Source organism: Etheostoma cragini, chromosome 8 (genome assembly GCF_013103735.1).
Source record: "Etheostoma cragini isolate CJK2018 chromosome 8, CSU_Ecrag_1.0, whole genome shotgun sequence".
Lineage (NCBI taxonomy): Eukaryota > Metazoa > Chordata > Actinopteri > Perciformes > Percidae > Etheostoma > Etheostoma cragini.
This window is the reverse complement of record NC_048414.1, coordinates 11506294-11530696: the sequence shown is the minus strand read 5'-3', so window position 1 is coordinate 11530696 and position 24403 is coordinate 11506294. Positions and strand designations below refer to the sequence as shown.

General features: G+C 38.7%; 4 protein-coding genes and 1 long non-coding RNA gene across 6 annotated transcripts in view; 4 read left to right on the top strand and 1 right to left on the bottom strand.

Annotated features, from left to right (window-relative positions):
* The first annotated feature begins 789 nt into the window (after positions 1-789).
* Positions 790-4754, top strand: si:dkeyp-73b11.8 (kunitz-type serine protease inhibitor bitisilin-3). The gene is made up of 6 exons (XM_034878203.1): positions 790-955; positions 2059-2250; positions 2833-3009; positions 3170-3214; positions 3386-3464; positions 3583-4754. The coding sequence occupies exons 1-6, from the start codon at positions 889-891 to the stop codon at positions 3671-3673; spliced, it is 651 nt and encodes a 216-aa protein (XP_034734094.1). The 5' UTR covers positions 790-888; the 3' UTR covers positions 3674-4754.
* A 1624-nt stretch (positions 4755-6378) lies between these two features.
* On the top strand, positions 6379-15268 carry usp3 (ubiquitin specific peptidase 3). 2 transcript variants are annotated; one of them, XM_034878107.1, is made up of 16 exons: positions 6379-6863; positions 7264-7324; positions 7869-8006; positions 8398-8481; positions 8733-8814; positions 8973-9052; positions 9566-9679; positions 10208-10321; positions 10589-10738; positions 11287-11393; positions 11528-11608; positions 11742-11860; positions 11990-12103; positions 13208-13275; positions 14059-14232; positions 14263-15268. In XM_034878107.1, exons 1-16 carry the CDS (start codon positions 6773-6775, stop codon positions 14528-14530), a joined length of 1845 nt encoding a protein of 614 aa, XP_034733998.1. In that variant the 5' UTR covers positions 6379-6772; the 3' UTR covers positions 14531-15268. The 2 variants fall into 2 exon arrangements, with proteins under 2 accessions (XP_034733998.1, XP_034733997.1); XM_034878106.1 differs by having other exon boundaries at positions 14059-15268.
* Positions 15246-24403, bottom strand: part of LOC117948484 — a 14669-nt gene continuing 5511 nt past the window's right edge. Inside the window, exons 2-3 of the long non-coding RNA XR_004657456.1 lie at positions 18986-18989; positions 15246-15431 (exon numbers count right to left, since the gene is read on the bottom strand). This is a non-coding gene — a long non-coding RNA (uncharacterized LOC117948484). The remainder of the gene's footprint in view (positions 15432-18985; positions 18990-24403) is intronic.
* Positions 16069-23220, top strand: fbxl22 (F-box and leucine-rich repeat protein 22). The gene is made up of 2 exons (XM_034878111.1): positions 16069-18030; positions 22411-23220. Exons 1-2 carry the CDS (start codon positions 17579-17581, stop codon positions 22757-22759), a joined length of 801 nt encoding a protein of 266 aa, XP_034734002.1. The 5' UTR covers positions 16069-17578; the 3' UTR covers positions 22760-23220.
* LOC117948481 overlaps positions 22629-24403 on the top strand; it is a 25562-nt gene continuing 23787 nt past the window's right edge. The window contains exon 1 of the mRNA XM_034878110.1: positions 22629-22761. The gene's annotated coding sequence lies outside the window, so the exon portion shown is untranslated. The remainder of the gene's footprint in view (positions 22762-24403) is intronic.

Sequence of the window (24403 nt, the reverse complement as noted above, 5' to 3'; positions counted from 1 at the left end):
GAATTTATTTTCACATTCATCATTTTAGGGGGGAAAGTTTCTGTGCTCACCGTAAATCTTAATTAAAGGTACAAGCATGATTTTATATTACAGCCTATCACGGTAGGCTATTTATGCAACTTGAAAAAGTGCAATGTGTAAACTTAAAAATCAAAATTAAAAGCAACAACTATTCTATCTATCTATCTAGCTTACTTAGACGTAGAAGACTAAATAATTACAATTAGTTTCTTTCTTTTAACTTGGCTCATGAGGAGGATTAGGCTATTAAACATTAAAGATGAAAGCCTTACAATGGGAGAATAAAGCAGACTTATTTCAGCCAAAATAAGAGGATAGAGTAACTTCCTGGCCTAACTCTATGGCAGGAGGATTTTAAGTTTCTAAACATGCTCTCTTGGTTGTATTTGCAGTTATTTAAATAACTTCAGGTAGTCTCAGTTTTGATACATAACATAACATGCTCCATAAAATGACAAAAAATAACCTATAAACTATCTACAATGCAACTGTTGGGTGATATGCAAATCTATGCTAATTTGTGTATTTTGCCTCTGTGCAGGTATCATGTTTTACTGCAGTCTGAATGTTCCCTGAATGAGGCGTGAGGTGTTTCAAACAAGACACCGAACAAAGCAATATTATCACACACTAATGCATATTGATATGTAGCATACATGTAAGTAGTTACGCCCTAATATAGCATATTAGAAACACTTACGTTATAAAGTAATAAAAAAGAGGAAGATGTCTATCCCTGCTGTTAACTTTTGTTTTGATTGCAATTAGGGAAATGTCAGTCCAAAGGTCAATGAGCACAACCCACTCCCACTGTAGTTTACAACCCTCACTCATTCCAGCAAAGAGAGGACAAAGACAAGCAGCAAGATGAAGCACCTGTTGTTGTTGGGGATCGCATTTTCTGCATTCGACGTCAGCCATACGAATCCTCCAGGTACATCAAACTGTTTTCTCCTTAATTTAAAACCGTAATCAACGGTTTAGGACAGAGGTTTACTATTGAATACACAGGCTCAGCTTTAGTGAAAAATGTGTTAGCTGTTTGTATTGCGGTTTTGTTTTTAAATTACTGCAAAAATATTGGGTTTTACGTATCTTGTATATGATTGTCAATGTGTTTTACTTTAATGTAATTATTTAGTTTCAACTGAAACTGAATCAAGGAGAAGTTTTAACGTCAGTCCTTTCACAGCATCATGGCGTTACGTTGGCGGAAGACTAAAAGAAATAGGCTGAATTATATAAAATAAAAGTGATGTCTGACAAAAATAAAAATCAATAGACTTGATGAACAAAAAGTGTTGTAAAAACATTTCAGTTAATTATATACAGTAAGTCTAGCCTGCATCTCTCAACAGAATATAATTGCATTTTGCCTTTTTTGCCAACAATGCAACAAGTCAACAATGATTGTCCTTAGCTTTGACCAAAGAAGAAGAACAGTTGGTATTACCGGACATTTACTCTCCTGGAAATGTTATTTACACACAGCTAACGATTGTGTCAAGCTGACTGGATAATTCTTTTCTCTATAATTTCACACTTTTAAACAGTGAGATCATTTCTGTCTGAGTCTGAGCATGATGAGCAGAACCTGCAGCTTCATCTCATGTCACAGTTGTGAGTTCGGAGAAGCACACATTTTGAGCATCCAGGAATAGCCAGTTAGGTAGTCTCCCTCCAAAATCAAGTGTATTTGGGGTTAAAAAGTCTGATCTCAAAAGAATCATTTGAAACCACTTCCCTTTTGTGAAATCTAAAAAGGGCGGGACTAACAATGCACCATAAATGAATGACACTTTTTATTGCCATCATAAAAAGAAGGAGTGGGTATCTGGTGATGAGGTTAGTTAAATATTAGTTTTTTTTGCTGATGATTTCCAGTGAAACACCCATGGCAATAGTCACCTTACCAGCTTTCTCTGTAGCCAATAATTTTCTGACCTCAATACTCACAGTAAAAAAAACAGTGCTTCATGTTTTGCAAATAAAAGTTATCTAACCAGCAGTATAACTTTTTTTTTTATCATCCAACAGATTACTGTAATTTGCAGTATGATGAAGGTGAAGGAACGAGCTTCACCTTTGCTCTGTATTATGACCGTGACCAGGGTGTGTGCAATCCTTTCCTATATAAAGGCATGGGAGGAAATGCCAACCGTTTTCTAAATGAAAGAGAGTGCATAAGAAACTGTTCCGCCAATGCAGAGGATATCTACCCCACGGATGGTAAGATAGTTTTGAACACTAGTGATGTAACAGTTTTTCTGTATTCACCGCTAACTCTGTTTTCAATATGCAAAATGTCTACTGTAACTTCAAAGACCGCCTAAACGATGAACCCAGTCAAAGAAATCTGTACTTCCTGACTGTTGTAAGGACTTTGGAACATAAAATGGCTAATGAGGTGAAGTTTTATGGCATAAAGGACCATAAAAGGAAACACTACACCATCATCAAGCCTCTAGGTTACAACTGAAAGAGAGGGGGAGGGGTGGCTTCTTGAGATCTGCCTTAACAAGATTAAAAGGGGAAAATGGCAGGTTTATTAAATGAAGTAAAATGCTATTTTGCGTGCCATTTTAATAAAACCAGATACTGTCGATGTTAACTTTGTCCACCTGTTTGATTTTATTTGTTCAGAGGCTACAGGAAAGACAGTGTCAGCATGAGTGTTACCAATACGCCACCAAGTGGGGAAAGAGCAGTCCTGCTTAGGACGGATGAAAATGTGAATGAATATACCCGAGACTTTAATAAACTGCCAATGGTATCAATGGTTCTAATGAGCATGATGTTTTCTCTTCACAGTGTCCAAAGCTTGCCACTTCAAAAAGGCCGTAGGTAAATGCAGTGCTCAGTTACTGAGATACTACTACGATTCTGTTCATGACAAATGCAAAAAATTCCTTTGGACTGGATGCATCGGAAACGGAAACAGATTTTTTGACCAGGGCAGCTGCAACTCCACCTGTGCTGGCATCCATGGTGAGCACTAATGTGTTGTCTTATGTACTCCGTTGCGGATAATTGTGCATGTTAATGTATTAATATGTTAATGCATGTTTTGAAACAAATGAGTCAGTGTTAAAATCTGATACAATCATATGTTTTGTAACATGCTGATGGTAATTGTTTTGGTTCTAAGATGATGGCGAGGAAGAGGAGGAGGAGGAGCCAGATACTCCTATTGGTCAGTAGACACACATAACACGTTGCTGTTATAGTTGGGTTTGCTTTATCCCAAACTGGTTTTTACACAGGCTCTAAATGATTGCAACTATCTGCATAAAAATGTTGTTTTACACTTTGTTTGAATTTAGTATCTACTGACATGAATCCTGCTAATCTGTCCTCTTAACAGCAATCATCTGTGGAGTTCTGCTTGCTGTCATTATTGCCGCCGTCTTAACAACTGTGATTGTCTTGACCGTTCAGTCAAAGTGAGTAAACCTGTTTTTCTTCGTCTTTTGTTTTACATAAAAAAAATAAAACAAAAAAACATCAACATTACTTACAGTTATTGACTCCCCTGTAATGTATCTTAATATACTTCTTTAGGAAAAAGAGCCCCAAGAAGAAGGCAGCAGGGAAAAGTAAAGACCCCCAGTCTGGCACACCTCTTCAGGACAAGGGGATTGAAATGGCATAGAAAGCTGTCACCTCAATAGCAATATGTGGAGTTTTTATTAGCTGGGTTTTTTATTATTATTAACTCTACTAGTCTTGATACAAAACATATCAAGCGATTACAACATTTATGTTCAATTCAGATTTTTTACTGACATGTAATAACTACAATTTTGTTCAATTTACTAGTTTGTTTCACTTACATCATGTGCAAAGTAATGTTTCTTGTATATTTTCTTTGGAACTTCATCACGTATTTTCATTTCGCAACCCCAATTAAATCTGATCCGTCAAAGTGTAATCAAAAGAAACCAGAACTGAAACGATTAGGTAATTCATTGCCACCATTTTAATAATTAATTAATTATTTGTTGAAGTCATTTTTCCAGGAAATATGGCAATATGGTTTCCTTTGTTCCAGCTTTCCACTTGTGAGGATTTTCTGCTTTTATTTGCCTAATGTGATAGTAAACTGAACATATATTGGGTTTTGGACTATTGGTTGGACAAAAACCTTTGGGATCCATGAAATTAGGATTGTCATTCTCACAAATTTGATACGATGAATTCAGTCAGCAGATCAATTATTAATACAATTAATTCTCAAGTGCTGGCCTAAAAACAAACAAATCAAAACTTAAGGGAAATATTTTTACATTGGAAGCAAGTCCATGTTTTTTCCTGACAAAAACTCAACCAGGAGTAGAACTGCATCATTACAAGTTCAGGTACTCATCTGCTTGTGCACAATTACCTAAAATGCTTTTGACAAAGAGGTCTCGGTCGTGCAGTGTTTCCAAAATATAACTCAACATCACCTGGCTCAAAGATTTGGTGAAAACTGTCTGAAGTCTTCTGAAGGCACGTGCCAATTCAAAACTCATATACTTAGAGCTGTTTGTGAAGTGTTGCCTACTGCACACTTTAATTCTGTTGACCTGCTCATCCTTTGTGAACATTTTGTTTTAGGCTGTAAACAACTCAACAAAAAAAGTGTCGAAAACAAACTTTCACATTTTCTCACATTTATCCTAAAATGTGTTACTGTATTATCAAATGCTTGTGCTTTGTATTTGGGAAATAAAAGCAGTTTTAAATAATCACTGGATTGTCTTATTTTATGGGAGATTTGGTGGAGTTCCATTTTTTGTTTTCCGATCTACATATTCATAACATATTTGATTATTATCATTGACTTAAAGATTAAAAGAATGTCCAGGAACTCTGTAAAGTCTTCATGACATATGTTTATGTCCAATTACTCATTGTAGAAGTAATCATATGGGAGTAAAATAAAAGTTTCTCGTAATCAAAATGGAGAACATTGCTTTTTAATTGAGTCATATTGCTCTCAGACTTGCTTTAAAATGCTCAATGTTGAATATAAAGTGTTAGGAAGTGTTACCGTCTCAGCGGATGAGGGGTCCAGTGTTCCAGAAAGCAGGAGTGATTCTATGATCCGACCTTTAGGGGGGCTCTGCCCCTACTGAAAATGTGACACGGACGGAAGTGTCAACTCCCACCCCCGCTAAATCAGTTATTTCATTAGCCCAAAATCTTAGAGCTCTCTTCTGAACAAAGTCAGGTAACTTTTATGACACTATTAACAATATAATGGAACTAAACCAGACACTCTATAAGTCACATTAATAACGAGAAATTTGACACGATGATCTAACATTCAGCAATTTTAGTTTCTTACATTTTTATTTGGGTTCTGATCTGCGCCATGAAATTACCAATTTCTTCTAACGTTAAACTTCACAACTGCAATCCTGCTCTCCCTCAGACAGATTTGGTAGAGACTCAGCCAAAGACAGGAGTCTGATGGGACTGGGTAACCCGTGCATAGCATTGGGCGAAAGCAACACAGGATATTAAACCTGTTTCATGCCCTTTGAACTGTAATTGTTTGTACTCTGTCACTAACAAGTTTGCAACTCTAACTTGAAGCACCAAAATCAATTAAAAAAAGTTTTTTATTAGTATAATTTTAAGTGTGTCTGTGTGTGGGTAGAGGGGGTTAGGGGTTAGGGTTAGGAATTGAGCCCCCCTAAAAATGGTCTAAAATTGCCCATGCCCGTAAGTGTTAAGCACTTAACATTGATATAGGCTAAGTACGGTTAAACAATTTCTCTGTTATATCATTGAACTCACATTGAACTCACAATTTATCGCCTGTACCCATAAGTAGGGCCTAACCGTTGCTATAGGCCTGTTGACTCGCACCCTTAGTTCAGTTTAAGTAAACGTTTTGCTACATTTTCTCGTGGCTGAACGTGTCTTCTATTTGACCCTAACAAATTCCACTCCTAAACCAATCAAACTAGCCAATCAGAGGCAGAGTAGGGCAGGTCATGCCTTTGCCCCACTCGGGAACAATGGATTTATTATACAATTTACTGTTTTCCACGGGCTATTGTATTTTTAATTAAAAAATTCAGTTTTTTAGGGAAAAAATAAGAAAGAAACTGTTATCAAAAGCGAGGCAGTGACTCGCTACTACGCATGCGTGACACGAAGAGTTCTAAAAGTTATGTCTCACAACATGGCTTAATTAGGATAAATAGTAGAGCTTCCCAATAACTATACGTATAAATGTAATAGAAAAGACAGCCAACCGAAATATGAGGCACCTACAGTATCTCTAAGCGGTCAAAGGAGTGTAAGCGAAGTAGGAAGTAGTCAAACCTAACTCCCTGTTTCATCTTTGTCCAAAGATTCTGGCCGAGCCGGCAGACTAACGTCACTTCCTCAAGTTATTTTCATTTGAGGCAAGCGCCAGCAGTTATCTAGCGAGTACATTATACACCAAAGATAACGTTACTATTTTAACTTACAATATTTTAAGGTGGAAACGACGTTGTCTGATTTTTTTGTAAACTGTTCTACCCTGAAATGATGCAAGAAATAGCAACTACCTAACGTGTTAGCGTCAGCAAAGACAAAAAAACGTGCGTTTGCGAGCAGAAGTATCGTTAGTGGACCAGCTAACGTTAGCTAGCTAGTATAGGTTAATTGGCTAACTATTGTTAGCTGCCTTTTCCTGTTACCGTTGGTGTGGTAGTGTTAGCTAGAATCTGACGCATTAGCTAGCTGACTTACTCAGAATTGTGAACGGATGGAGTGCCCTCATCTGAACTCAAACGTGAGCTGTCCCATCGATACCTCTAGGTTCCCTAACGGTACTCCGTCTTCCTGGTGTTGCAACGGTAAGATAAGTGTTTGTCATCCTTTAATTTAACTTTACTTAAGTATTAGTGGATACATCATTTACAGTGTGTGCGTGCAATAATTTGGATTCAAGCCTTAGCTGGCGCCGATACTGCCACATGCGTGCCAAGCTAACGCTAGATAGATAATGTAGCTACATGTCAACAAAACAGATATCACAAGGGCAGATTGCGATTATAAATGAACACAAAGGAATTGTCCAGTTTTACATTAATGTAATACTTTATTCAATACATTGTACGCATTTCTTCAGGGTAGCATTTCAGGCTCACAAATGGTTTCTTGTTTTAACCCCTGCAAAAGCAAAACACATCTTTACATTGTCTTCTTAAAATATAATGTTACACTTTTAACTGAGACGTATTCTTTAATCTCCAGTTTGCAGGTCTAATAAAAGTCCATGGATTTGCCTTACCTGTCTGATGGTCCATTGTGGAAGGTAAGTTGTTGTCATTTTGTTGGCAACTAAAGCTGTGCTTAGAGTAGCAAACATACCAAACTAGCTAATGCTCTGGTGTGTCTCCATCCTTTTAAGTCCATTATACCATTGATTCACAGGGGTCCTTCATGGGGTTCCGCTAAATGGTTCACTGTTATTCCATCCACTAATGACACAAAGACAGAATGTACGACTCGTCTGGTCCTAGGTTTCATATTCTTTCTGTAATATAAAATCAACAATCATATCAGTTCTGGGATGAATTCTTATTAAATTAAATAATGGTCAATCTTTTTTTTTTTTTTATCAGTTCAGGGGTCTTTCACTTGTTCACTTGTTTGGGCACCACTGCATACAACAATGTAATGGCTGCAATACACACAGACTACAGAAGTCTACAGAAGTCAGTCAGTGTTACCTGGGAGCACCGTAGTTGCTGTTTAAACTTTTATAATTAGATTATCATTATTATTTTTGATGTATTGATTATGATTTTCGGGTGTTATAGATGTTGTGTGTTATAAAGTAATCTCTTACTATATAGATATGTCAATGGACATGCAAAGAAACACTTTGAAGACAGCCAAGTTGTTGGCAGTAGTCAAAGGAAGGGTGAGAAACCGGAAAAAGAGAAATCCCATCATTCTGTCTGCATGGACTGCAGCAACTACAGCATATTTTGGTAAGTGTCCTTCAATCTATCCATTTCTACAATCTGTGACTCGCTGTGGGGCCTGCAAATGTACAGTCATAAAAGCATAGTTTGTTATGGTGTGGTAATGGGAACCAAATTTTTCTTTATATCATCATCTTGAATCCAATCAGTTACTTTGTAAGTGATTGAACATTCTTCTGGTAACACGCCACAAAATGATTATGTGTTAATTACAAGCAAAAACCCAAGGATCCAAATATAATAAACTATATTAAATATTTGATGAATATCTCTCCTGACACATGTACACGTGGTTAAATGTTTCATGCTGCCACAGTGAAACAATACGGCAATTATATATATATATTATATATTTTTTTTAAACATGTACGTGTCTTGACTAATGTGGTTTTTACAGTTACAGATGTGATGACTTTGTTGTCAATGACACCAAACTTGTGCAGGTGCAGAAAGTGAGGGAACATCTGCAGAGCTTAGAAAAGTAAGTACACAGCTCAAGAATAAAGATATTTTTTCTTTAAATATTTTGTTTATGTTTCGTTGTTTAACTCTACCATCATACCACATGTCAAATTATGTATATACATATTTCAAATGTAGCATTAGTTTCGGTAGTTTGACTAAAAATGCCAATTTAAGATGTATCTATCCAAAAGTATCTGAAAGATGCACGCAACATATGGTTGTCAATATGTGATTAGTGTCTGAAATAACATGTTTTCTCTCTTAAAGCTCAGCACTGATGGGTGACCGACAAAGGAAAAGAAAACTCCAGGAAAGCCCAGCTCCAGACGGAAAGTTGTTGAAAGACAATGTAATTGGCTTAAAATATTATGACTGATTTCTTTTGAAAGAAGCTGCTGCTGTACGTTGCAGCCAATCCACATTTTTTAGTTTTGATTTTTTTTCTTCTTTTAAATAAAAAAGGTATATTGAATGTAAATCTCTATGCATTTCTTCTGTCTCTGTCAGGATGGGGCGGCTTTAGGTGCTACAGGCCTGCGGAATTTAGGCAACACTTGCTTTATGAATGCAATTCTGCAATCCCTCAGGTAAGCTCTGCACTGAAAATGAAGAATGGTAAACTGCCCCTGTAGACCCAGGGCCCAACGACCAGTCATCCTTTTATTAATGCAGTCAGGAATCACATAGGGTGCTTGGGAAATAGACACAGTCAAATAATGTATTTCCCAGCCAACACACATTTTTATCCCCAAAAGACTGGTTTGCTTTCACATTAAACTTTTACATCAAGTACATTTTATAGTACTGCTGGCCATTTATTTACATAAGCATACCAAAGCATTTCCCCATTATAAAGTCAATAAGTAATTCAAAGAATCAGTAAATCTAAAAAAAAACTGGCATGATTTGTAAAAGGGAATGCCTAATGTAATGTAGACTTGATTTATCGGCAATAAAACGCATAAATGTCTTGTATGTAAAGGCTTTGTAATCTGTGTGCTTAGGCCACTCAGTTATTTACGAATGTTCCTGCCTGTTATATTTTTTGCTAATTTCACTTGTGTCAAAACTGTTATCACAAAGTAATGTTTCTTTGACAGCAACATCGAGCAGTTCAGCTGTTATTTCAAGGAGTTGCCTGCAGTGGCTCTACGCAGTGGTAAGACGGCAGGAAGAAGGATGTACCACACCCGAAGCCAGGGGGACAACAGTGTGTAAGGTCCTCTTCTGCAGGAGGGAGGGTTTAAGGGCTGAGTGCCCCATTTTTCAACTCTTATATAATGCTGGGTAGTAAATTCATCACATTTCAGTTGTCACATTTTGTGAATAGAACCTGAATCTGCAATGTTCTCTGTCAGGTAAATGTTTTCTACTGAAGAACAAGTACACAGTATGTCACTAATATAGGCCTATGGTTGCATATTAAGTGGTTTGGGGGCCTTCTGTAAGTCATTTCAGAGTACAGTGGTTCTGAAGAAAGCTACAAGCAGCAATAAAGGAGGCCAAGCAATCAGCCCATTCCAAACTGGCCTGAATGGGCACTGCACTACTACAACGAATGAACGGAAAAAAGAGTGTAAATTGTACTGTAATCTGACAGGTTGTTTGTGTGTCAAGTATTTATAAGTCTTGGTGTCTTTTGTCAACTTTATAGTTTTACCCATACAGTATTTGACAGGCTTAAGATGTTGATATTCCCCGGTTGTGCAGCAGGGTAACGGGGGTTGCTTTATGTTGAACAGGTCTTTGGTGGAGGAGTTCAGAAAAACCCTTTGTTCCCTGTGGCAAGGAAGCCAGACGGCCTTCAGTCCAGACTCCTTATTTTATGCTATATGGAAAATCATGCCAAGTTTCAGGTACGCCAACATATACAGTTTTTGCCCATTATGCTAAGCAGTAGAAGTGTTTACTTCTTAGTTCTATTTTTCTTTAAGGGATACTTGCCGATTTTAAACCAACATATAATGCCCACACTAAGATGGCATAGAGCTGGATTTGAATCGAAATATCTCTTTAAGCGTAGCATATCATAGTTAAGATATTATCAAGATTTTTGCATCACAGACTGAAACTATTGTGATTAATCACACTAATGCCATTTAAATCTTTGTTTTTATGTCCAGGGGCTATCAGCAGCAGGATGCACATGAGTTTATGCGTTACCTGCTGGACCACCTCCACAGGGAGCTCCAGTATAGCCGCAACGGTGCGCCTCATTCTCTTTCACCTCAGGATGGGGTCAGACTCTCCACAGCAGAGGGCAAATGCTACATGTAAGCCAATGCAACCTTATGGTTTTTGTTGAATGTATTTCTGCTGTTTACCAGTTGAATTTATTTGACGATAGAGGAGATGCATCTTGCAAACGTGTGCGCTTTCTGCAAGTAGCCAGACAGTGGAACATTAACACAGTTGGCACACTTATTTCTGATGATGCACGCAACATTGCAGCGACCAGGCAACTCCCATTCCAGCATATGCCTTGCGTCACACATAGCTTCCACCAAGTCAGTTTCTTTCACACTTTTCTTTGTTTTTTATTTATTTTTTGTGTCATCTTGCTTTGATCCCACTTTGAAAGGGATGTTTTTTATTTTCCCACATACCTGTAGGGGTGCATATTTGCTTGCCCCCATGCAGACAACAGCATTAAAAATTTGAAGAAAAAAAAAAACCTTATAAAGTACATTTTGAAGAGATAAAAAATGTGAGAATAATTTGTAATCAATTGTAAGTTACCTATGGACATTCATGCAATTAATTCTGATTCAATTTTTTAATTGATTGACCGTCTTAATTAAAACGGCTTTATGTTGAACAGAAATGGGACTGCCAGTGTTGTCACATCCAATTTTGGTGGCATACTTCAGAATGAAGTCAACTGCCTGATATGTGGAACAGAATCTCGGAAGTTTGATCCATTTCTTGGTAAGACAACAGCCTTTGTCAGTAAACATCCAGATACAGCATATTGGAAAAAAGACTGCCAACAGTTACTAAAGGGCATATATGGAAAGCACTAAGAGGAATGAGATAATTTATTTCCACTCTTTTTCACTCAGATCTGTCTTTGGACATTCCCAGCCAGTTCAGACAAAAGAGAAGTAAGGACAAGGAGCCAGGGCCAACCTGCACTTTACGTGGTAAGTCTTCCACTGTCCGAGGTAATGAGTCATTAGATTGTTGTTTTTTTGGTGGCAGTTTAGTTTCTAATTCTGTACTCCTGAGATTAACGGCCCTAGTTTCTTTCTTTCTTTTTTTGGTCTTTTTCTTTAGACTGCGTACGTAGCTTCACTGACCTGGAAGAACTTGATGAAACAGAGCTGTACTATTGCCATAAGTGTAAAAAGCGACAGAAATCCACAAAGAAGTTCTGGATCCAGAAGCTGCCAAAGGTAGAGACAGAAATTCTCAATACTTTTTTATCTTTTTTTTTTTTAATCTCATTTAATGTTTGTGTGCATCTAAAGTAGTTGAAAAAATGTTTGGTATAATTGGATTTGTGTTATTTCCTATATTATCAGGTTTTGTGTCTGCACCTTAAAAGGTTTCACTGGACGGCTTTTTTGAGAAACAAGGTGGATACCTATGTGGAATTTCCACTGAAAGGCATGGACATGAGAGGCTACTTACTTGAGGTGAGCTCAAAACAGAAAAATCACAAAATCTCACAATATAGTTTTTAAATTGTACATTTGAAATCAGTGTAAAAATGATGAAAAAACATGGAATAATAAATTTATATAAGTGGAAGTGCTGCGGTTTAGTCAGGAAAAGTCAGGAAACAATCCTGGCTCATAGCCCACATTACTGCGACAGTAAGAACCATCGCCAGAGGCCAGCTGTGCTTTTTCAAAACTAGCTGCAGTTTTGTAATATTCGTAAACATCCTCACAAAAAGCCATTCCCGCTTTTCTGTGTCCGATGTTATTAAAATTCCAGGAGAAATACAAGTTTGGCAAATGTTCATAGTTCACATTACCTCAGTTATAACTAGTTACTATGTAGACAATACCACAATAATTTAGAGTATGTGTGCTAAATTCAAACCTTTGCAATGAAGAGGTATGGTTTGGAAACTGAAAAATGAATCAAGACACACCACGGAAAGATCTCAAGCAAAATGCTAGACAGCTGACCTGGTAATACATGGGAAATATAAACTAAAATGGCTGAATTGTAAGTTGTGAACAGAGGGGCCGCAGACAGCATGAAGAAAATACTTTTTGAAAAATAGATAATAGATGGTCTTATATACATAAATTACAATAGCTCTTTTGCCAAACTGGTGATTTAGTCAAACTGAATTTTCCTCTTAGTCAGCTGATGATGAATTTATATCCAGAGGAAAAAAAACATGTTTTACGAGTTGCCTCCAGGGGACACTGTTCCACAGTCATTCTGTTATCTGTTCAACTCTGAGCAGGGATTGTAGTGTAAACTTGAGTTTCCCCTGAAATTATTCCTGTTTGTTGTCACTCTTTAAGTTTTATTGTTTTTGAGTTGGTGGAGCCTCTCGTCCTTGTATAAAACAGTTGTGAACCTCTGTCGTGCAGACTGTGTAACCACCAAGGATTTTGAGAATTTAGAACACAATCATTTTCATGTTAAACCTTGCTGGCTTGCACTCATGTCCAGCTGATTAGTTTATTATTTAAGTTGTACATTTTCTAAGGAATGATTTTTTGGATGGAATTGAGAGCCCAGAAAAGAATCTTATCTTGTCTTTTTTATGTTTGCAGCCAGATAATTCCTTACCGGAGAGCTGCCTGTATGACCTTGTTGCTGTTGTAGTTCATCATGGATCTGGGTGAGTAGATGCGGAAATCAATATTATATAGTATATAATATATATAAGTTTTAATGAACACAGATCGCTGCAGCATTATTCTTGCATATATCCGCCTTTGAGAAAATGAATGCTCAGATGCGCCAATTTGGAATCTTGACACTTATGAGGTCATAAGGGGATTACCTCCCCTTTCTCTGCTTTGCCCACCCAGAGAATTTGGCCCACCCATGGGAGACAGACATCATGGCTTCCAAACAAGCAAAGTGGCAGTTTGCTTGTTTAAAAAGCTACAGACTCAGAAATAACTCTTACTTAGGAAAGCTCATTGTGGGACTGGCTCTAGTGGCTGTAATTTTGCACCAATGCTGAATTTTGGGAGAGAGACTTCAGATATGGTATTAGGGGACCACTAAGGCCTATATAAAAGCATCCAAAGTGCACAATGTCATGGGACCTCATGTTGTCCTCGGGTCAAATTTGGCCAGTTTGTTTTTTTAAAAATGGGCCTTCGAAATAAGCGCTGAAAATGTCAACATGGAAAAAAACATAAAAAAAGCAACCACAACATTAAAAAAGTGACAAAAATGTTGGGAAAAGCGATATTTTTTCATGGTTTACAGGACGACACCACAAGGGTTAAGATATGCAAATAACTGTTCAAACTGCTGCTGTTTTACCTTTTGGCCTCTAGGTGGCAATGTTGCACTGCAGAGCAGAATGTTTCCCTCTGCCTTCAGCAACAATACATTTATTCTTGTAAGAAGCCAGACAGCAGAAGGTGAAATGTTTGTCCGTTCACAGGGTGGGATCAGGACATTATACAGCATATGGCAGCCACGAGGGTCGGTGGTACCACTTCAACGACAGCACAGTGACTCTGACCAATGAGGACACAGTGAGGAAGGCCAAGGCTTACATCCTCTTCTATGTGGAGAGGACTGAACAGGGGGCCTCGGACAAGACGGCCAGGAACAAGCCTGCTGTGGACACAGCAGCCATGGACAGTGGTCCCTCAGAAGCAGTTGCTCAGGACAAGGCTGCAGCAGCAGATACGGTTGCCACAGACATGGTTTTGATGGCTGTGCCAGCCTCACACATGAATACCCGGGACCTGGCAGTCCCAGATAATGCTGCATTAGAAAATGTGGGTGAAGACATGGCTGAACTGCATAAAGCCGACACAGCTTCAATGGAGGCCGCGACAGATCGGGATACCTCAGACAAGGCTGCCAGAGAGGAAGCCAGCCAAGCTATACAAGCCGTTGCACAATGATTCTGTCAGACTGCCTCAGACCAGCTCCTCACTCCATGTTGTCTTCACCTCAATCACATTTCCCACAGTGCTTGATTTTAAATAGTTAATTTCCATCTTTTATTGTAAGCATGTCCAACTATTTAGTTGATTATGACCTGCTTGACAGCAACATGCAAAGTTTGCTGCTTGAATTTTGTTAGTATGACTTTTTGTGCTCATTTCCTTGATGTTATATCCCGTATCAGTTGAAGTAGACTTCTCTTTGTCATAGATTCCAAAGGTTTACGATAAAGAACTAAAGCTGTAGTGTTGGAAAACTCTGTTGGTCCAATGTAGCCTAGACTGAAGATATTGATTGTGTCAAGACACTGTCATTGTAACAATATTTGGAGTTTCTATTGTTTGTTTTTTTAAGTTTCTAATTTTGTCATTCCCACCTCTTGAGAACCTTGTAGTTTTGTTTTCCAGTTATTTGGGAAGATTTTAGGATATAGAATGCAATGCATTTATGGACTGACAAGTGCTAATTAAGGCTTTAGAAAGTTGTTTTAACTCTTGACCAGAACCAATGTGAAAAATCATTGTTCTTAAATTGTTTTGTTTATCTGTATTGATGCTGAAGTTTAATTTGCCATTTTATTTGATTTCCTGAGGAAATTGTCTTTTTAAAAACATGTATCGGACAAAGTTAACATGACAAAATACAATGGAGAATCTTTTTCAAATCTGTTTGTTTTTTTTATCCATGGAAAAAAACATTACCTTTTCTGATCCACTAGGTGCAAATATCGGCTTTCAGTAATCTTTTAAGTGGCAGAAGCTTCCATTATTGTTTAAATGACTAAAGTCAGAATAATAAGACAATATTGTCTCATAAGGAAGAATGTCCCTTAAAGTCCAAGTGAAATTTATTTGTGAACTGTGAACTATAAAATGAATACCCTAGAAAAATATTGAAACGTTAAAACGATTGACTAATGTTCACTGATTTCAGTTTGCGGCGTGATAGATTAAACTGCAGTACTAAAAGGTCAGTTAATGTAGAGCCGAAACAATAATTAGATCAACAGAAAATTGATATGCAGCTATTTTGACAATCTACTAGGCATTGAAGTCATTCTTGAAGCAAAAATGCCAAACATTAAATGCTTCATGCTTCTTAAATGTGAGCAGTTCTTGTCTAGTCTATTATGCCTGGGTTTTATACTGCTCTTCAGACAAAAAAAAGCTTGATTTGAAAACTATCTCTAGGAAATTTTGATGGTGTATTTTTCACTATGTTTTGTTACCAAACACACCATCCAATTGTCAGAAAAATAACTGGCAGATTCATCACGATGAAAATAATCATAAGTTGCAGCTCTAAATTAAAAACAAACAAAACTCAAATTTGCTTTTATGCCTATAATTCTCTCAGCATATACTGTTACTTTAAAATAAAAAATTGAAATAAAAGCTATTTTATCATAATTGCACAATTTGATGTACAAATTAGTAACTTTTCTTTCACATGTCAAGCTGGACACATGCACACCAGAAGGTACATTGTTTATCCCCAACACCCTTATGTCTTATAATAGAAAATAGTATTAGATATGTCCAAGTACAACCTTAAAGCAGAGAGAGCAACATTTTTACTAAGGCTGTTTTGTGTTGTTTTCCTCTTTTAGCAAACATTTCCACCCACACTCATACACATAAAAGCTCCCCTCGGGACACGTGCCAGCCAGTCAGCCTCCTCGTTCAGGCAGGAACAAGCACTCCTGTATGATGATGAACAGCTGCTCCTCCTCGCCTGCTCACAGGTGGCTCTGGGCTCGCTACTCTGTCCCCATTAATGACACACATGTGGCCGACCCCCCCGACCCCCCTTTCTTTTTCTTTCCCTCGTGGAGAGGCTAGATCACAGCTGCTAATATTACACACACATTACTTTTTTTTGTTTTTCTGATCAGAGGTCTGGTTAAGAACATCATGACACAGTGAGTCATAGAGTGCAGACTGTAATCAGCCTCCCCAACAGTGGCATTTCTCAATGTCCTGTGTTTTGTTTAGAGATTGGTGATAGCAATGGGAACAGGGCATCCTGGTAATTTAGTGTGCAGTGATGCCATGGATTTAATGGTATTTTGTGGGGGGGTTTGCCATCTCAGTATGTCTTCTGCACTCTAACGGAGCAACCCACACAGTGACTAATAGTTTACCGTGTTCCTTCAGGCAAACCTACATAAGCTGTTTGTTCTTGTGACTTTCACTCACATGAAAGGTTTGCTAGGTTTAGGTAAGGGTGTGATATGATAAGGCTGTGTAATGAATTACCTGGTATGTTAAACAGGAAGGTCATAAAGTGGGTTATTAAAGTCGTATTGTTACGGGCTTTCATTTAATCCTGTACAACAGGTTCAATACTGTAAATGTAAAACGTAATTGCTGTTGATGGTGTGCACAGAGGCTAACTCAAATCATTTGACTTTGTGATGGTCTTGCAGTGGATTTCATTACATTTTAATTTGACCTTCATATTATTTTCTCCTTCCTTTATGGAGGAGGCAAAATATTAGTATGTTTCATTTGTTGCACCACCTCTATCTTTAAAATATTTTATCAAAATTGCATTGCACACAAACAACAACTTAAAGATCCCCCCAGACATGTTTTAAGACATTTAAAAATACTCAGCTTAAAATATTAATTAGCATCTGATATGATTTCCCCACAACAAGTTGATTACCTATTTAAAGATTCTTAAAATGGCATCTACTCCTTCTCCTGCATTAAACAATAAAAACGTGAAAACAGCCTTTTAGTGTCAAACTGCACATCAGTCTGCAGGTTGTTTTGTGTGGTGTCCCTCAGTGTGTATGTATCCGAGAACTAGGCCAGGCCACTTTAAACATCTGGCTCAGTTCAGCGCTTGCCGCCTGTTGAGAGCTATGACAGATGGAGAGGGAGCGTATGGCTCAGGCACCTCCATCTTTGACCGTATATGCCAGTTGTCTTCCCAAAATAGCCAACACTCCCTGGCCTTATATGTGCAGGCCTCCAGCGTGTGCCTGAGGAGGTATCATGTATCCGGGCCACACAATACAGGCTGCAGGCGCATTGTTGCTGCTTACCAGCAGGCCTATTGCCACCACAGGGACGAGGCCTCTCTCTCTTTCTGTCTTGGGACGGTTCACCATGCATCTCACCCAACTCAACCGTGAATGTCTCCTCCACCTTTTCTCCTTCCTTGACAAGGACAGCCGGAGAAGTTTGTCTCTTACCTGTCATCAGCTACGCGAAGTCTTCTTGGAACCTTGCCTCTGGACTCTACTCAACTTCAGCTCCCCGTGTCAGCTGACGAAGGACAACTTTGTGCTGGGACCCTCATTACGTTTCTTGACAATTTGCTGGTATTCCAGCAGGGTCCTGCAAGTGTGCAACATTGAGGACTGGTTAAAAAGCTCGTTTCAGAAGGACATCTGCAGGAAACATGAGAGCCTGGTCAGCACTTTCCTGGCCCATGTCTGCCACATGTGAGTGTTTGTGTGTCATTCTCCCCTCCTGCTTTGCTGTATATTTTGTGAGGAAATAGACCAACAGAGGCTTTACTAAACAACACTATACTTCACAGCAAACTGTAATTTAATCTAAAACAGTGGCTTTTTGGCTTGTAACCCCTTAAACAAACAATGGCTACTTGATACCAGAGTTCTCAAGAGTTAAACGTAATTTTCCAAAAAAGTCACCCAAAAAAATTTGTATTGAAAAACGTCTGAAAAAATAGCACTTGAGTATTACCATTGTGTGCAACTTTATACATACCCTTATAATCTAACTCCACTATTTTTCTGAAGTTACAGTTAGCCTACTTTATAAAGGATAGCAGCAAAGGTTCGCGGGTTCAAACCTTTTTTCTCAATAGCGACTTCAATGTAATTTCCCAAATCTGGTCCAACGTCGTTGTCAAACATATCCTGCAAGCTTTCCAACGATTGGACAAACAGTGCACTTCGTTTAAATGCCTAAGACTGATTTGTAAAAAAACAAACAATTATTTTCAATACAGTGTGATATGTAGCTCAGTCCAGCTCACAGCGATTTGAGAAAAGCAGATGACCAACACAAGAAGAATTGCTAATAAAGCCGCAAACTGCGATCAAAACTCAAACCATGATTTGCGTTATTCCACATCCAGTAATTGTGCATTTAAGCATCCCCTAGTGGTCAATTTGAGACTTGCAGTGTATGTGTGAGGTCTTTATGTAGATGTTTCCTGGAAGTTTTGTATTGATTGGACAAACATTTAGTCATTTATAGCCTGATTTGCTATATCACTTGCAGTTTATTTGTATTCATAGCTCCCCCTGGTGTTACATTTGAATGACACTTTCAGGGCGTGGTTCAGGTACTAATAAGGACATATCCTGAGAGATTTGTGATAATTGGGCAATGAATATGTGATTTATGGTAAAACATGTGTACCGCCACTCACCTATCTTGCGCTTGTAGCGCCCCCTAGTGGTGTATGTATATAAAACTGTCTGGGTATGTGTGGGGAACTTATGTGAACATAACCTGTGAGTTTGGTGATGATTAGCCTTACTACTGATTTGTGTTCATTCATGTCCTTTTTTCAGTTCATTGATCAACAAGATAAAAAGTAATTGAGGTATGGACATGCTTTATACAACTTGTAATAAGCTTGATTCATTGATGATTCACTGAAAATGTGGTGGCAATTTGAGGTACGGTGTAGGAGGAGATTTCAACAAATTAAAAATTGTGGAAAATGTTTCTAGGTAGACCTTGAGGCTTTTTGTAGAGCACATTAGGCTGCACCTGTGTGAGATGCCGATAGTGACGGTGGTGGTGGTGGTGTCGGTGGTGGTGTATGTGGCATGCACATCGAGGAGACTCAGGAGGAAAGGGACAGAGATGGGTACAACCTGCGGTAAACACAACTCCCCTTCAAACACTTGCCCCTTGATAAAACTGAGCCAAAAACAACTTGTGGACAAACTGTTGATGATATCACTACAACAATAAAAGAAGTAGGCATGCTATACTGTATGATTGCATTAGTGTGTGTGGGTATCTGAATCTTGACTGATGTTCTCCCTGTTTTATTATTATGAGGCTATATTAGCCTTCCTTACATTTAACAAAGTAACCTACACATTAATAATAAGCACCACCTTTAGGTTCATTAGACCTTGGACCATTGGTGTGTGTGTGTGTGTCTTTCACCCCTAGACGACCTTGAGCCTGGATAAACGTTGCACATCATGCAAACTTTCACACAGGGCCTCTTCAGTCAATAATATATATATGTATAGTGTGTGTATATATAAATATATATATATATTCTGTATATATAGCTTGTTTTATGATTCATGAGGAGAATACCGATTTATGTAACTAGTAGTTTTAAGGAGTAGTAGTTGGTAGGCTATAGCCTACATATTCAGGGGAGCGCAAGGGCGGGTGGTATTTGTGATCTTATATAGTGGGCCAGTCTGGGACAAAATGCCAGGGCCAATTTTTGGTCCCAGTCCGTCCCTGCACATGGAAATTCAAACTCTTACTTTAAGTAGTTTCTTAGTTTTGGTCAGTTTTTGTGTCTTGAGGATGATCCCATAATTTCTGGGTTTCTCAGGGTCATTTACACCCACTACAGGGAACAAACTAGTTTTAATTTAGAGGCACATGGCTTACTGAACCTGCCATGTTTAGCTGTAGGCAGCAGGGAAGAAAATCATTAGAGACAGATGGTGTATCCGGAGCTGACTATAGAGACAGAAAGGTGACACATCTGTGAGACATTAGACTGATTCTATTAACTAACATAACTGTGGTCAAATATCAAAGTTTATTTATTGAACTGATGTGACAGTTGGATTCGATAGGTCACTGAAATGTAGCTGTATTGGCCCTGTGTGCATGGCTGGCTGCATGCAGGACTCAGCCTGGAGAGGAGTAATGAGGTCTCTGGATAATTTCTTCAAGTCAGCCAGTAATAACCGTTGATGTGAGGGATCTTGGCCACCACAGCTGGCCGGGACAAGAAGAGGGAAAAGCGGCTGGCTCATTGGCTCAGTGTATGACCCATTTGAGGATTTCCTGTATTGTGAAATTTGAGGCACAAGACACAAGAGCTGTGAGACCAGTCAAAACTGGAACCACCTACTTTGTCTGGGTGCTGTATCTCAACGCACTTAACGCACACTCATTGCATACTGATAAACCCTCCCAAATTGTCAAAGGGAGTAGAGAGCAAGTGCACGTGACAAAGTGGGAGGGGACGTAGAGAAGCTGTGGGTTTGATAAAGATTTAGCCGCAGACCCTCCCAGTCAGCTGCAGGCTGGAGGCTGCGCAGGCAGGTGGAGCCTACAATTGGCTCTTTGTTGCTGTCAGAGGAATGAACATGTGCGTTTTTCTCTGCCTGCCTCTTCCTGAATAAATAAGATTTCACGCAAACTGACGCCAAGCTCATGTCTGTCTTTTTTTCTTTTCTTTTTTATTTATGTAAGGAGAAAAACGATGAAACATTGCACGTCTTTGAGCCTCTTTATAGTGTAGTTTTCAGTGTGCTGTACCTCTTATGCCTAATGACTACTTTAAAGCAAGGATCAAGAAGTCAGTTAATAGACTTTGATTATCTTGAGGTCACAGTATTAGAATTATACAACTTGAAATAATGCGCAACATGCCATACAGTGTGGGTGGCACAAGAAGGTTTGGCAACAGTTTATTGAACAAAAAATTTCTTTTTTTATTGTTGGTCAAGGCATTTTTACTTTTATGTTGTCAAATTACAATGTGAAGTTTAAAGCCCCGGAAGAGTTATATTTCTCAAATAGAAACTGTTGCATGTGTGAATAGGCAAAACTCAAAGCTTGGAAAAAACATCCTAGGTCATTACATTTATTTTAACAATCAAACACACAAAAACGTTAAATAAACCTGCACAGAGTGAGTGAAGGTGCATTGAGAGGGTGGATTATGTAATAAAGGTTGATGAAGTTTTTATTCCTGTTACGTGTGCCTCCCTTCGCTTCCTCCTTCTTGTTTAGTTTTTTATTGGTTAATGTCAATACTGTGAAGTCACATCGGTTTATATAGCCCCACATTGGCCCCATAATGTAACAGGGCACGTGGATTGTCTGTGCTATCCCATGGTCAGAGGTTACTGGGGCACCACCCTCAACACTTGCAGGCAACTGGGATATGTTTGGCTCACATGTGGTAAAGTGGTAAGATTATGTAAGTCTTTATGTAATCGGCATCAGTGAACGTGAATGACATCCTCGATCTGTTGCCATCAGAGTGTATGTCTGCCAGCTCTGTACTGCCGGCCTGACAGTAGGTTGCAGTGCACTCCTGATACTTAAACATAATGTAAACATGCATTTCACAGCAACAATTCACATTCATTTTTTAGAAGTAATTCCTGTAAAAGTAGGGAGGGGAAAATGCATTTCTGTCATGCAATTTATCAAACATCCTGTAATTGTTCTCCCTACTTCATTTATTCACAAAAGCTTTATAGAGGACGGAAACACACGCCCAGTGGGACACCATGTAAAGAAAAGATAGCTCGGTCTACACATGAAACTGCTCTATCATTGTTTACATCTCATTCACACATAGCTCAAATCAGGTCCCCAATCTCTATGTTCTGCTCTGTTATCTGATTCTATTCAAGAGACCTGAAGACCTGAAACTAAGCACACATGCCAAATAACATTGCTTACATAAGACAAGTCCATCTCCAAACAAATGAATTCCCACCCCAATACACAAATGTCCTTAGGTGTGATGAGTAAATATGACACAGAACAGGTTGACTCCATCACGTTTGTGGAAACCTGTCATTGGTTATAGATGTAACTGACTGCTGTCTGTGCCACAGGTGTCCCAACCTGCTCGGGCTGACCCTGTCTGGCTGTGGACACATCACAGACCAGGATGTGATCTCCGTGCTGCTGAGCTGCAGGAAGCTGTGCCGGCTCCACCTGGAGAACTGCGTACGCATCACTGACTGCAGCCTGGAGGGTGTAGCGGCTCATGGACACAGTCTGGACGAGGTGAAGGTGGACTTTTGCAGGAACATCACTCAGTCAGGGCTGCAGGCTGTCGGAGAGAAGAGGCCGACCATTCAGCTGAGTGCAGAGAGAAGCGCTGATATGATCCCAGACAGCAAGCCTGAAGAGAGGGTGCCCCTCAGGAGGACACTGCAGAAAGTCCTGCAGTTCTCTTGAAGGTAATACTTAATCAAGACTTGACTATGATATCTTTGTTTGGATTTGTGTCTATATTTAATAGAAGTGTATTTGCAACCTTTTTTTATACAACACCTTTTGAATATGAGTCTTCCTCTCAAAGACATGTGCTTTTAAGCTGTATCTTTTCCATGTATTTCTAACCAGGGAGAATTTAAAACACTCCCCCATAAAGTCTCATAATGTACAGTATACACATGTTGCCTCATTAATAACTCCTAATCAATAAACATGGAAATGGTACAAATATATGATGATCAGATTGTGAGACATGAGAATAGGTGAGTGTGTCTGTCTTTAAATGCCATGTGAACGATTTATTGGATGCTGCTGCCGCAGCAGGGTGCACCCCGTCCGATAAGTGCATCTCAGAAGAATGACCATAGTTTGGGTCAACTTAGTTTCACTTTGCCAGACCCTCCTCCACCACAGCCCTGCTAGCGGAGTAGGGGTAGCCATACTCTCCTCCACCGTGCCTTGGATGAGGGTCTGGCAAAGCAAGACTAACTAAATAAAGAGCTCATTTCCATCCAATCAGATATTGTACTAATGTAGCACGTTTTCTGTTTGAAACATCACAATATCATATTGACTGTTTATGTCATATCATTTATCACTTATTTATCAACATATCTATTAAATGTGTTACATTTTGTCATTTGCTTTGTGATGGACAATAAAGTTTTTCTAAATGTGAATCTGAATCTCTATGATGATCATCATGCAAAATGTTTTGGGTAAATTGCATTCAGTGACAATATAATATATCTGGGTAAACAGTGTCCCCTTGCTAATTGATCTGATTTGTGTTATGTAATCAAACAAAATGAACATATATTGTGTTTGAAGTATAATTGTTGGTCCTCCCAGCCCTGTGACAAGTTGGATGTTTGGTTACATTAAACAGAATGAGCTGAGGAATGTGGTGAGAGCGGATTTGGATATAGGATCAATTTCAAAAATTCCATTTAGCTTTTAAGTTGTTAGACAAGAATTGAGACTACATTCAAGAGTAATTATATCTGTCCAGCGAAACTGAAGATTTTCATATTGAGTTGATACAGTCGGTAAACATTTGAATTGGAAAAAAAAACAATATGGCCGCACATTTCTCTTCATGATAGCTCTGTAGGCACACGGTAATGGTTGGATTAGGATGCTATAGCTTCTGCCTTTTTACATAGCCATACATAGGCTTCAGAGAAAGACCCAAACCAACTAAATAAATATAACTCTGCTGGTTCACAGAGAGACACAGGCTCGCTGCTTAGCAGTCAGACAAAGACTACTGTATAATTTACTATAAAGAAATATACCTTAATAGCAAAACGCATGCCAGAATAGACCGATAAGATTCATGAGTTCCAGGTAGGGACACTCCTGAGGTGCATCAGCCTGAATATGAGACTCAGCTCCAGACGTGTAATAACACAACTGTATCAAAGCATAACTCCTCTGCTTCTTTTCACTAGGGGAAAGGTTAAAATAAAAAGATGACAATCTTGAAAAACCTGTTGCCCAGATGCGTGTTCTTAAAAATACTACCTTTACTGTGCAATCTATTAAGTTTGAGGCAGCTGCAGCCTTTTTGTTACCTCACCAATGTGCGAGTACAATTGTGTG

Excerpts from the sequence above, each read along its gene's own strand:
- si:dkeyp-73b11.8 (XM_034878203.1), top strand. The coding sequence starts at position 889 with ATGAAGCACCTGTTGTTGTTGGGGATCGCATTTTCTGCATTCGACGTC. Across the intron at positions 956-2,058 it reads CAGCCATACGAATCCTCCAG|ATTACTGTAATTTGCAGTAT; the intron begins GTACATCAAACT and ends ATCATCCAACAG. Across the intron at positions 3,465-3,582 it reads GTCTTGACCGTTCAGTCAAA|GAAAAAGAGCCCCAAGAAGA; the intron begins GTGAGTAAACCT and ends ATACTTCTTTAG.
- fbxl22 (XM_034878111.1), top strand. The coding sequence starts at position 17,579 with ATGTATCCGGGCCACACAATACAGGCTGCAGGCGCATTGTTGCTGCTT. Across the intron at positions 18,031-22,410 it reads CTGGCCCATGTCTGCCACAT|GTGTCCCAACCTGCTCGGGC; the intron begins GTGAGTGTTTGT and ends TCTGTGCCACAG.
- usp3 (XM_034878106.1), top strand. The coding sequence starts at position 6,773 with ATGGAGTGCCCTCATCTGAACTCAAACGTGAGCTGTCCCATCGATACC. Across the intron at positions 7,325-7,868 it reads CTGATGGTCCATTGTGGAAG|ATATGTCAATGGACATGCAA; the intron begins GTAAGTTGTTGT and ends CTTACTATATAG. Across the intron at positions 11,609-11,741 it reads GCCAACCTGCACTTTACGTG|ACTGCGTACGTAGCTTCACT; the intron begins GTAAGTCTTCCA and ends CTTTTTCTTTAG.